This window comes from Morus notabilis, unplaced genomic scaffold (genome assembly GCF_000414095.1).
Source record: "Morus notabilis unplaced genomic scaffold, ASM41409v2 Scaffold1471, whole genome shotgun sequence".
NCBI classification, from domain to species: domain Eukaryota; kingdom Viridiplantae; phylum Streptophyta; class Magnoliopsida; order Rosales; family Moraceae; genus Morus; species Morus notabilis.
Genome location: NW_010366385.1, coordinates 25,988 through 39,163, shown reverse-complemented (window position 1 = coordinate 39,163; position 13,176 = coordinate 25,988). Strand labels below are relative to the sequence as shown.

Below are 13,176 nucleotides of genomic sequence, written 5' to 3'. Positions count from 1 at the left end.
AAAACCGGGAATAGGAAATAGATTAGGGCCGGCGGCCAGGGAGATGAGAATTAGGGTTTAGAAAAACCTGAGGCTCTGATACCATAAAGGAGACCAGAATTGGAATTCTCTTCGATTTATTTAGGATGAATTCGGGTATATTTATACACAAGGATCCATTTGAATTGATCCTGATTTCTAAGAACTACTCCTACTTTTAAGGAAAGAAATATACAGCTATATACACTAAATAAAATCTCTAGATACTCTAGATCCACAAAAATAGGAAACAACTAATCTTGCCCTATATGGCTAGACGGCTGGTTTGAATTAATACAAAGCTTTCTCAAGCCAAACTTTCTATGTTTCAGGTATGTAATGAGTCCTCCTATAAGAGCATCAGGACATGACAAGGCCCTTCAGGCTGCTCTTTCAACGGGAGTTCTGCAGGTTTCTCATTCGTCATAAGAAAACAATGTTAAAACTTAAAGAATTGGGTTCGTTTATTTATCTTTTTAAAGAAAAGAATTGTGTTTTGGAGATATATGAAATATTTTACCAAAGTGCAGAACACAAGTGAATCTAATCCTAAAACTTTTGATACTTAACAGGAATTCTTAACAATGACCATATTACATGTATCGAAATCTTTTCAGCTTATTCTTATAGTAAATTATGCAATTTTCAGCTTGTAGGAACCGACCACCGTACCTTCAATTCCACACAGAAGGCTCTTGGAATTGATGATTTCCGGAAAATCCCGAATGGTGTAAACGGTAATATAGAAAATAGAGTGTCTCTAAACTCAAAAAGTCACGAGCTTTTTGGGGGCCTAAATTTTAACTAGTTTACTTTATCATCCTTCTTGATATTGAAATGGGATTCAGGTATCGAGGAGAGGATGCACCTTGTCTGGGACACAATGGTGGTAAGCTGCAATAACTTTTTGGCTTATTTCTCCAATTGCTTTAAGTAGAATTATAGTCTTTGTGGTGGTTTGATCTCCTATGTCCTTCAGGAATCTGGCCAAATTTCAGTTATTGACTATGTCCGAGTAACAAGCGTGGAATGGTATATTTGATATTATTCTGTTGATAATGTATTCCCTTACAATATATCTATTCTTAGTCCTTTGAAAGAATAATCAATATCCAATATTATTTTCAGTGCTAGAATCTTCAATATATATCCGAAGAAGGGAGCAATTCTTTGTGGATCCGATGCAGATATAATTATACTTAATCCAAACTCAAGTTTTGAAATAAGTGCAAAGTCCCACCACTCTAGATCTGACACAAATGTATATGAAGGAAGGCGAGGAAAGGTAATTCTTATCGCTCACTATCTAATGACTCAGCCATTACCTTAACATGAAAAGGCTCTTCATTGCACTACGGTTCAATTTTTCGTGGTTGTAAACTTACTAAATGTTTATTTAGAAATATACTGAAGAACATATCCCAGTTTCCAGATTGCATTTCTTCTTGCTAGTCTTACCGTATATGATGGAATCATTATTAAGAGAAGTTTGGACTCATAGTTCATAAGCATTGTTTGTTACTTTAGATTGCAAAAAAAATTATTGATGTGATATGGAAATCGTCAAGATTCTACCACATTCCACAAGACTTGAGTTCTGACAAAATTGAGTGGGGACATGATAATGATTACTTTACATAGATATTAATGCAGAAGCTAGCTGATGATTTAGTAATTGCCATGACACGAGTTGTTAGCATTGTAATGGCAACGTTATTGTCAGGCCGCCGGTGAGGAAGGTCTACACCAGGAGGACCAAGCGTGGTCTGGTGGGAGATTCCGGCCCAAATGGAATGGAAGATAAGGGGCTGGGGGTCTAGACAGGCCCATCTGGGAATATGGGTCTGGCTGAGACAGGGGAAGTTGACGTGGGAAGTTGGTTAGAGAATCTGAGTGGTATTAGGAAGCGAGGGCGAGTGCGGAGTGGTTTGTTTTTGGCCTGACTAGAGTTGGTTGTTAGGAGGTTGTGGGATTCCACGAAAATCCCTCTCTATCCCTTTCGCTCTTATGTAATTTCCATTCCGATTGTAATACTGAGCTCAGACGAGCTCATTCTCTGTTTTCTGGTGACTAGTTCTAATAATAATATGATTCAGTGATTTTCCTGCCTTCATACTCATAACCATTAATTGATAAGGCCGGGATCCTATCAACTTGGTATCAGAGCCGCGATCCATGGCGCAGCACACTCCCACGGCGAGCACAACCGAGCGAGTTTCCAGCCTTGAAGGAGGTCTCGATTCTATCAGGGATACGGTTCAGATGCTGGGAGCTATGGTGGACCACGTACCTCAGCTGCAGGAGGATGTCCATGTTCTGGGAACTCAGTTAGGAGACGTGCAGGGGGCCCTCCATCGCTTGGAAGCATTGTTGGGATGCCACCTTGAGACTCAGGTTCCCGCCCCGCCACGTCGGGAGGTGGGACGCGACAGGGAACCACGGAGGCAGAACACGTCGCCGGACCAGGGCCGTGCAAGGAAGGAGCACCGAGGAAGACGCCTGGAGCTGCCGATCTTCCAAGGGGACGATCCCTATGGGTGGGTGTTCCGGGCGGAGCGTTACTTCGCCATTAACGGTGTTGATGGGGAGGAAAGGGTGAGGGCGGCGTCCGTATGCATGGAGGGAAGGGCCCTCGGGTGGTTCCAGTGGCTGGATTCGCAGCACCCTTCACCGACTGGCGAGATCTGAAGGCGGCGATCCTCCACCGTTTCAGCCGCGCAAAGGATGGTGACCCAACGGAGCGCTTGATGGCTCTGCGACAAGAAGGGACAATAACAGAATTTCGTGACCGTTTTGAGGCTCTGGCTGCATCAATGAGAGGAATACCGGAACCCATTTTCTGGGGAGCTTTCCTCAATGGCCTCCGAGAGGACGTGCGGGCTGAGGTAAAATTATTGCGGCCTATTAACTTGCAGGAAGTTATGGATTTGGCCCAGCAGATTGAAGAGAAACGAGGCAGTCGATCGGTTGAGGAAGGGTAAACTGGGCCGAGGAGGGCGAAATGAAGGCTTGGGAAGGGAAATGGGCCCAAGCGAGCGGCCTAATGGGCAGCCAGGTTATTCTGGAAGCTCCCTTCAGTCCACTCCAGGTAAGGAGCCTAACTCTTCTCCACGGTCTCATTTCTGGTCCACGCCGCAGTCAAGGCTGTCCGAAGGGGGGACTGGGTTCAAACGGATGACGGATGAGGAGTACCAACGCCGACGAGCCAAGGGGCTCTGCTACCGGTGCGACGAGAAGTTCAGCCCTGGCCACCGGTGTAAGAACCGGCAATTACAGGTGCTGTTGGTGTCGGAGGGCGGCGCGGAGGAAGAAGAGAACACGGAAGAGACAGAGGAAGCTCCGGCCGAAGAGTTAGGGGGGATGGATGGACTTTCCCTCAACGCGATGATGGGAATTGCATCTTCCGACACCATGAAGCTGAAAGGGACCCTCGGCGAACGCGAGGTACTGATTTTAATTGACAGCGGGGCCTCGCACAATTTTCTCTCCTTAAGGGCCGTGCAAGAGATGTGAATTCCCTTGTCCACCACGGGCAGTTATGGCATCCAGGTAGGGAACGGGACTTGTTTCCGGCAGCAAGGGTTGTGTAAAGGTGTGGAATTGGAAATCCAGGGCTATCGACTGAGTGGGGATTTCGTACCCTTTGAATTGGGATGTGCCGAGGTGGTATTGGGCGTTTCCTGGCTGCGAACATTGGGGGAAGTCAGGGCTAATTGGCGGGAATTTACCTTGAAATTCAGGGCAGCTGAGGGGTGGATTTGCTTGAAGGGGGATCCCACCCTACGATGGGAACCGGTAAGTTTTCGTGCTCTCACGCGAAAATTCCAGGGTGAGGTGATGGGGGCCTTGCTTGAAATTTGTGTCCTTGAGGGCAAGGAAGGGGGCGGGGAGGCCATGCTGGAACCAGCTATCTGCCAAGGGGTTTTAACCCAGTTTTCCGATGTGTTTGCGACACCGGAAGGACTACCGCCGAGACGCGCTCGAGACCACCAGATTGTCCTCAAGGGCTGAACCACCCAATATTAGGCCTTACCGATACCCCCAAGTGCAAAAAAATGAGATTGAGAAATTGGTGTCAGAAATGCTGGCTTCAGGGATCATTAGGCCAAGCAACAGCCCCTTCTCCAGCCCGGTTTTATTGGTCAAAAAGAAGGATGGAAGCTTGCGTTTCTGCGTCGATTATCGCGCCCTCAACCAACTTACCGTGCTAGACAAATTTCCAATTCCGGTCATAGATGAATTGTTGGACGAGCTGCATGGGGCCGCGGTGTTTTCGAAGTTGGCTCTGCGGGCAGGATACCATCAAATACGAATCAGGGAATTCGACGTGGAGAAGACAGCATTCTGAACACACGAAAGGCACTATGAATTCTTGGTCATGCCGTTCGGTTTGACCAACGCTCCTGCCACGTTTCAGGCACTTATGAACAAGGTATTTCAACCCTATTTGCGCCAATTCGTTTTAGTGTTTTTCGACGATATTTTAATTTATAGTCGAACATGGGAGGAACACGAAGAGCACCTCGCCGTGGTCCTAGGCATTCTGAGGAGGGAGCAGCTTTTTGCAAATCGGAAGAAATGCGTTTTTGGGCAGCCACAGTTGGAGTACTTGGGGCATGTTATCTCAGCTGCAGGGGTGGCCACTGATCCGGCCAAGGTGGAGTCAATTCTATCTTGGCCCACACCCAAGAACGTACGGGGAGTAAGGGGATTCTTAGGACTGGCGGGTTATTACCGGCGTTTCGTTCAGGATTTTGGACGGTTGGCAAAACCCATGACCGATTTGCTTAAAAGGGGAGAATTCTGATGGACCCCAGAGGCGGGGGCTGCCTTCGAAGCACTAAAGCGGGCTATGACTACCCTTCCCGTTCTGGCAATACCGGATTTCTCCAAGCAATTTGTGGTAGAAACAGACGCTTTGGGTTCGGGAATTGGGGCGGTGCTAATGCAAGGGGGGAGGCCCATTGCTTTTTTCAGCAAGGCGCTCTCAGACATTCCTAGGCTCCGGTCCGTCTACGAACGGGAACTCATGGCGGTCGTGTTGGCTGTCCAAAAGTGGCGCCATTACCTCCTTGGCGGGCACTTCGTGGTACACGCGGACCAGCAGAGGCTCCGGTTCCTCATGGACCAGCGGCTGCTACCTCCAGAGCACCTTTGCTGGGTAATTAAGCTCTTCGGGTATGATTTCGAGTTGGAATACAAGCAAGGGGCGTCGAATCGTGTGGCTGACGCACTCTCTAGACGAGGGGCTGACACTGGGGTGGAGTTAGCGGCCATCTCCATTCCGCAGCTAGTAAATTGGGCGGATATTAGGCAGGAACAGCAGCAAGATGGCGACTGCGCTGCCTTGTTACAGAAGCTCACTCAGGGTGAGGAGTTGGCTGCGGGTTGGTCCTTACAGCGGGACTTGCTGTGTTACCATGGCCGAATCGTCCTTCATAGGCAATCGCCATGGATACAACGCATGTTGCACGAATTTCATGACTCGGCCTTAGGGGGTCATTCGGGTTTTCTGCTCACTTATAAACGAGTGGCGCATAACCTGTTCTAGCGGGGGATGAAGGAAGATATACGTCAATATGTTGCTCAATGTTCCATTTGTCAACATTCGAAGTATGAGGCAATGACACCCGCAGGATTGCTCCAACCATTGCCGGTACCGGAGAGGGTGGGAAGACATCTCCATGGACTTCATAAGGGGGTTGCCACGGTCGCAGGGGATTGATACAATTTTGGTGGTCGTGGACCGGTTATCCAAGTACGCACACTTCCTACCACTCTCTCACCCATTCACGGCCAAGAAAGTCGCTGAAGTGTTTGTGCGGGAAATAGTCTGGCTACACGGCATTCCGGCCTCCATCGTCACCAACCGGGACCCCCTCTTTATGAGCTTCTTTTGGCAGGAGCTTTTTCGCATGCAGGGGACCAAGCTGAAACGCAGCTCGGCATATCACCCCGAGTCCGACGGCCAGACCGAGGTTGTGAACAGGTGTTTAGAGGTTTACCTCCGCTGCTTCGCGAGTGATCAGCCTCGCTTGTGGCTCTGCTTCTTACCTTGGGCAGAATTCTGGTTCAACACCAACTATAATGCATCAACGCAGCATTCTCCCTTTCAGGTGTTGTATGGCCGTGGTCCTCCAACTGTTCACCGCTTCTAAGATTCTCCTTCGGCCATGGAAGATGTCAACCTCCAGCTGCGACAAAGGAACGAGTTCCTCGATATGCTCAGGGGCAACCTCGTGCTTGCACAGCAGCGCATGAAGAAGTTCGCAGATGTTCACCGTCGGGAACTTTCCTTTTTGGCCGATGACCTTGTCCTGCTCAAAATCCGCCCCTATCGCCTTAAGTCATTAGCCCGTCGACCCAATGAAAAGTTGGCTCCTCGATTTTATGGGCCATTTGAAGTTTTGGAGAAGTGGCCTATCGTCTCAAGCTACCGGTAGACGCGAGGATCCACTCGGTCTTCCATGTCTCTCAGCTGAAGCCCTTCAAGGGGGATGCATTCCAGCACCAGCCACTTCCCCTACAGCTCTCGGATGAGTTAGAGTTGCAGGTCGAGCCTTCCGAGGTCTTCGCGGCAGGTGGACTTTGGTGGGAGGGAAACAAGTCACGGAAGTGCTGGTTCAGTGGAAGGACATGCCGGACTGGGAGGCCACCTGGGAGCTTCTAGAGGTGTTTCAGGCCCAATTTCCTCATTACAACCTTGGGGACAAGGTTGTCTTCGAAGGGGGGAGTAGTGACAGGCCTCTGGTGAGGAAGGTCTACACCAGGAGGACCAAGGGTGGTTTGGTGGGAGATTCCGGCCCAAATGGAATGGAAGATAAGGGGCTGGGGGTCCAGACAGGCCCATCTGGGAATATGGGTCTGGCTGAGGCAGGGGAAGTTGACGTGGGAAGTTAGTTAGAGAATCTGAGTGGTATTAGGAAGCGAGGGCGAGTGCGGAGTGGTTTGTTTTTGGCCTGACTAGAGTTGGTTGTTAGGAGGTTGTGGGATTCCTCGAAAATCCCTCTCTATCCCTTTCGTTCTTCTGTAATTTCCATTCCGATTGTAATACCGAGCTCAGACGAGCTCATTGTTTGTTTTCTGGTGACTAGTTCTAATAATAATACGATTCAGTGATTTTCCTTCCTTCATACTCATAACCATTAATTGTTAAGGTCGGGATCCTATCAGTTATAGAGCATATTTGTAACCCACCGTGGAAAACATGCATGGGGAATAACTTGAGACAGAATATTTGACATAATAAGGAAAACAATAAGTAGAATGGTTTTTACAGGAAGTTTTTGTTAGTTAAAACATTCGTTTATGTCAGGTAATAAAAAGAAAAAAGAAAAAGGAGCATTGTTCATGTATCTTCACATCTGTGATTCACATACCAAATCATGTGAAATTGATGACGCGCATATTACCAAAGACATAACGGTGGAATTCAAATTTATGCATTGTCAATATACACTTTCGCAACTCATTTTGATGCATTTTTACTCTGACCTAGACCTAGCGTTCTTAGCTTTCCGCTTAACAAGTTCTTTAATGACTACTAACACATCTATATTTACCTGTACTTTTAATATTTAAAATCTTTTTGTACGTGTATCCTGCTGTCTGCTTATTGTTCCTGGCATTCTTGGTGTTTAAGTTCACGATCTGTTTTTCAGGGAAAGGTTGAGGTGACAATTGCTGGTGGAAGAATTGTTTGGCAAAATGATGAATTGAAGGTTAATCCAGGTTCTGGAAAGTACATAGAGCTGCCACCTTTTAATTATCTTTTCAATGGAATTGACAAGGCAGATGCTAACTACTTATCTTCTCTACGAGCTCCGGTTAAGCGTTCTATATCAATAAACTAAAAATGGCATGTTTTATTGTAATATTTTCTTTCTAATTATCATCTTAAGTTAGAGTGATTTCATTACATTAGTAAAGAAAGAATTTGATCGAACTTGAATTGTTGGAATGACTGTCATTAGTTTCCAAGATGTGAATAATTAGGTTGCACAACCTCCTGTGTACATTACTGTGTGATGTTTATATGAATACGTGTTAATATCATTTAGTCAGATTCCTGCCATGGCCGTGTGATTGAGCAATGACATACAAATACATACATTTGTGTTTTTGTGTGTGTGTGTCTGTAGAAGTACAAATTGAAATCCAAATTTAGTTACATAATACATAATATGCATATTGCACACTTAGAAGTTACAGAAACTTCTGATTAGGTCTGTTTAGAGAAACCTCTCGTCTATATAATTTACAGGCCATTAATAGGGGACAAATGATTGGAAGCTTGACAGGTAGTTAGTTTGGATACTAAGCAATTCAAGGTCTAATACAGCAGTTAATGTAGGTCAGAATCTTCTTTTTCCTCTGCATGGAAATTAGTGTGAGCATATCAGAACGAAAGAATGATGTGACAGACTTGAGCAAAATTATTTTCTCTTTCATTTTCCCTGTTCTGTTTTCAGAAAGGTAATATACTCATTGGTGTATTATGATCAATTTCGTGGGGGGACGCGATGTTCTACCATGTTTGGTCCATGTGCGTTGACCAAGGGGATATGGACCAAAACAGGTGAACATATATGGTGTCAACTCAAGCGACATAAAGGACTACCTATTGAATGATGGTGTGCAATGCAACTTAAAGTATGATGAACACATGAGTTAGAGTTTTGGTGAAATGAAGTCCTACCATGACAGAATCATCTTGGTGAGGAGGTCCACGAGGAGCAATGAGCTCCCTTTCGTTTCCGAGGCTGGAGCGCTTGAACTCACTCAAGTCAGTCTTTTTCTGCTTCCTATTGGCCCGAGCTCGGGAAAACACCATGGAGTAGTCGGTGCGTCCCGGGCTCTTGTGTTCCCACCCTCCAAATTGAGGAACAGACATCCAACCATTTTTCTGTAAATTTTGAAAAAAGGATATATAGTCAGTATCTAACATCTTGAATCACATTAAGTCAATCACAATTTGCAATGAGCATTTTATCTACGGATGTACATGATCTACTTTTATGGGAAAAAGGAGTTGAATTGATATCTTGACCTTGTATTGGTTAATATCCCCTTGGTCAACGCACATTGACCAATACAAGCTCAAGTGTTCTATTTGCCTCGCAATTTTTTAAGCCAATTACATCTTGCAATAAACATTGATCTATGGATGCATATGATGTAGTCTTAGGGAAAGGACATAGTTGATATCTTGACATTGTATTGGTTAATAATAATATCCCCTTGGTCAACGCACTTTGACCAATACAAGCTCAAGTGTTTTCTTGCCCCCACATTATTATTTTTTTTAAATTAATTTCCCATGTCTTAGAATAGCTTTTCAAAAGAGTTAATTGGATATATGAAAAGGTGGTCTTTGGAAAGGATTTGAGTTGATATCTTGAGCTTGTATTGGTTAATATCCCCTTGGTCAACGCACATTGACCAATACAAGCTCAAATGTTTTCTTGCCCCACTTTTAAAAAAAAAAAAAAAATTTATCGTGTTTTAGAGTAGATTTTCAAATGATTTAACTGGTTCAGATATTGCGCCAACTTACAAGTTGTACTGAGGAGGAAATCAAATCGGCACATGGCTATAGCAACATGTTAACATTAGTAATCATAAGAAGATAACGAGAGAAAACAAGGCAAAACCTTTAAGTGACAAATATATAAAGCTAACATAAATTAAGAAACTTTATAGTTATTTTGATGCATATAAATTAGTTTTTCTAATATGTGTCGGTGAATTTTCCTGAAAATATGAAAATTAAAATTAAATTAATGATCAACGTGATATAGATATGATATCTAATTAATAAACCAGGTTTGAAGAGTTCTCTTAATGGAACAAAAAATTTATATGACAATGTGGTATGAGAGCATTGCACCAAAGAAAAAGTAGATTAATCAAGAATGGTTTGCATATATTCTCATAATGTTAGCACTATTAACCTTTATCTCATCACATCATAAAAAGGATATTCATAGAGCAATGTTAGGGGCAATACGAGTCCCAGTTTAGCACTCACAAAGACATAAATCCAAATTAATAGTTGGAATATGAGATGATTAATAAAAATACAAAATAGTCTCTTTTGGTAATAGCCTAATTGGTCCCCTACAGGAAGCAAAGCAAATTCTGCAGCCTAACAAAAGTGAACCCTATAATTCATGAAAAAAAAAAAAAAAAATGCTTAGAGACACCGTTGAGGTTAAACACCATCATTGATAGAAGATGGATCTCATATGAGGGTCCCATATTGCGAGACTCACCTTCAATTAATAGCTGGTGTTCAATACCGTCGGTGCCTTATAAAATTGTTCTAATTCATGCAACTACACAAAATAATCCTACAACATCTTATCTATCCGGTAAAAAGATTTCCTATCACTTTGCCTTCCATAAGAAAGAAATCCCATAAACAAGACATCAAAAACTCATTAGGAGTTAGTATGCGTACCTCGTTCCGGTTAGCCATGGCAACTCTTACGAAAAGAGGGTGGGATTATTATTAACACAGAAAAGGTTTGAAATGCTTTTAGAAATTACACCAACTTTACTAAATAAGTAAATATCACTTCCACTATTTTAAGTCTTTTATAACTGCTATCCTCCATGGCAACATTTTACCCAAGAGTGAAACAAAAGTTGTTTCCTTTAAAAATTGCCTAATTTTTAAATGGTGGTTAAATATAACCAATGTTTAAACCATTTTTAGTTAAGATCTCTTGGCTAAGTACTAAGAACAGATTGTCGTCCGAGTCAGACAAAACAAGGAAGATTATGCTATAATCTAATAAGGGAGAGATCGTTTGGCCACAAAATGTGCCCAATCAATCAAGAGATTTTTTTCTTGTTTGAAGAATCTAAGGAGAATAAATGTTATCTAAATTTGGATTGTGAATTTATCAGCTATCAAGATGTCTTGGGCTAAAAACGTGTCTTAAAGTTATTTTCATACAAATAGATAGTGATCGTGCATGGAACTTTTGGTTCAAAAACTACGTTTATCTATTGTTACATATATGTATATGTATTACATATATATAAATGAATAAATTTTTAATAATTACATTTCCACCCCTATACATATCAATATGTATATATATGTATATGTATAGATTGTCATAAGGCGATTACAACATTAATTCTCCAATTTTCTCCAAATAAAGCAAGACGCAAAATTTTCTTTGAATTATTGTCATCGTAAAAGTTTTATAATGATTAGGGGTGTATATTTTTGCATCCCAAAAATTTCTAAATGTCACCAATGATTAATACTTTCTTAATAAAGATTTGAAAATCTATCCTTTCATAGACATACAAACACACTCAAACTTTTCGTTAATTGGGCATGTTTGATACGAACATTTTAAATTTTGGCAATTTGAACTAATTGTCGTCTCCATGTATCTCAATTGGACTGCATTATTAAGAATTCTCGGAGGCACTGTCTTTTTAATACTATTAAATAAGTACCTTGGAGTTTTAAAAACCATGGTGTGAATATTTGAGGGTCTTTTTTGAAACATAAAATGTCCATTCCGCCCTTTTAATTATTGTGCAAGTATATTCTCTATTTTGGACCTCATAAAAAATATATCATAGTAGAAAAACTATTGTAGAAAAAAAAATCAATGGTTGTAACTTGAGATTTTATTTTGTTTTTTCTTTTTGCCTTTCCACCTGTTTTTACATTCAAGGATATTTTAGTCTTTTGGATAGTTAAAATTGAGCATTAGCTAATGAAATAGGGTGTGCGTTCGTTATTGCTTTTCTATTATTTTTGAAAATGTTTTTGTACATTTTTTGAGGTACGAGAAAATGTTTTGTAAACTGTGTTTGATTAAAGAATTAGAGAATGATTGAAAATTATTTTTCTTTTTTATTTTCAGGTACTTATCAACAATATTATTTCCATAAAAAGGTATTATACTAAATAATTAATAATTGCTAATTATATAAATAGATAATAATTACTCAATTTTTAATTAAATATTAATTTCTTATTATTAAATTTGTAATTTGGCAATAAAAATAAACAGTAAGTATTAAATAGCAACTAATTCTTATTTGTAATTATTAGTACATTACTAACATAATTATATACTGATTATTAATTATTATTTTTAGTTATTTAGCATATTAATTTATTATATATAATATTTAATTACAAATATACCCGTTAATAATATATCTACTACTAAATTACTAGTTTATTAATTTTTATTTGTTAAGTGATTATCAATTATTAATTATTTAATATATTAATTTAAGATTAATAATTAGGTGTACTCAAAATAAAATTTCATAAATATAATTAAATATAATTTCACTTTTTTATCATACTTATAATAATTTAAAAAAAAAAACTAATCAAACACAATTCTTAAAAGTGGTTTTATAATTCTCAAAACAATCTTAAATTTCAGTTTTTCATTTATTGAGAAAGTACATTATTAATTTAAACATATATTCATGATAATATTTAAGATTGTTTTCAAAACGAAACCTTTTTGAAAACGCTACCATACGAGCCTGTAAATAAAATGAAAAATTGTAATAAATAGCGAATTTTTTATAATTAAATTAAGTAAATAATAAATTTTAAAACTATTTAAAATAAATACCAATTTACGTTGTAAATGAATCATTTACCGTATATATGATTCATTTACAATTGGTAAAAAATGACTTACATAGTAAAACAAAATCTTAAAACTCTTTAATTACATGGAAAAAATCCTTTTTACAAATCGTAAAAAGAAAATTTAGGTGAAAAAATTGTTTATACTAACCGTAAATGAACCATTACGCGCATAAATTGTTCTTTATTTTAAATACTTTTAAAATCTGATATTTGCTTAATTTAATTTTAAAAATTTGTTATTTACTACATTCTCTCAAATTTTATGTGCATTTAGATTATCATGGATATATATTTAATAAGATCTAAAACTAATAGTATACTTTCTCAATAAATAAAAAATTGAAATTTTTATGGGATAAAACACTGTAATATTAAGATATGAATTAAGGTTCAAATTGGGAACTAAACATAGCAATGAGCCTCGTTCACTTCGCTGATTCGAGTTTAGAATTCGAGTTGAGATGTGATTTTATGTGAGAGCTTTTTACTGTAGTAAAAAAGTTAGA

At 40.2% G+C, this 13,176-nt stretch overlaps 1 protein-coding gene across 1 annotated transcript; it reads left to right on the top strand.

Annotated features, from left to right (window-relative positions):
• Positions 1-320: 320 nt before the first annotated feature.
• On the top strand, positions 321-8,085 carry LOC112093941 (dihydropyrimidinase-like; the record flags this gene model as incomplete). Its single annotated transcript, XM_024173556.1, has 6 exons — positions 321-429; positions 668-755; positions 867-907; positions 998-1,050; positions 1,147-1,303; positions 7,680-8,085. Coding segments are annotated over 6 exons (640 nt in total), but the record flags the coding sequence as incomplete, so codon positions are not given.
• Positions 8,086-13,176: the final 5,091 nt, after the last annotated feature.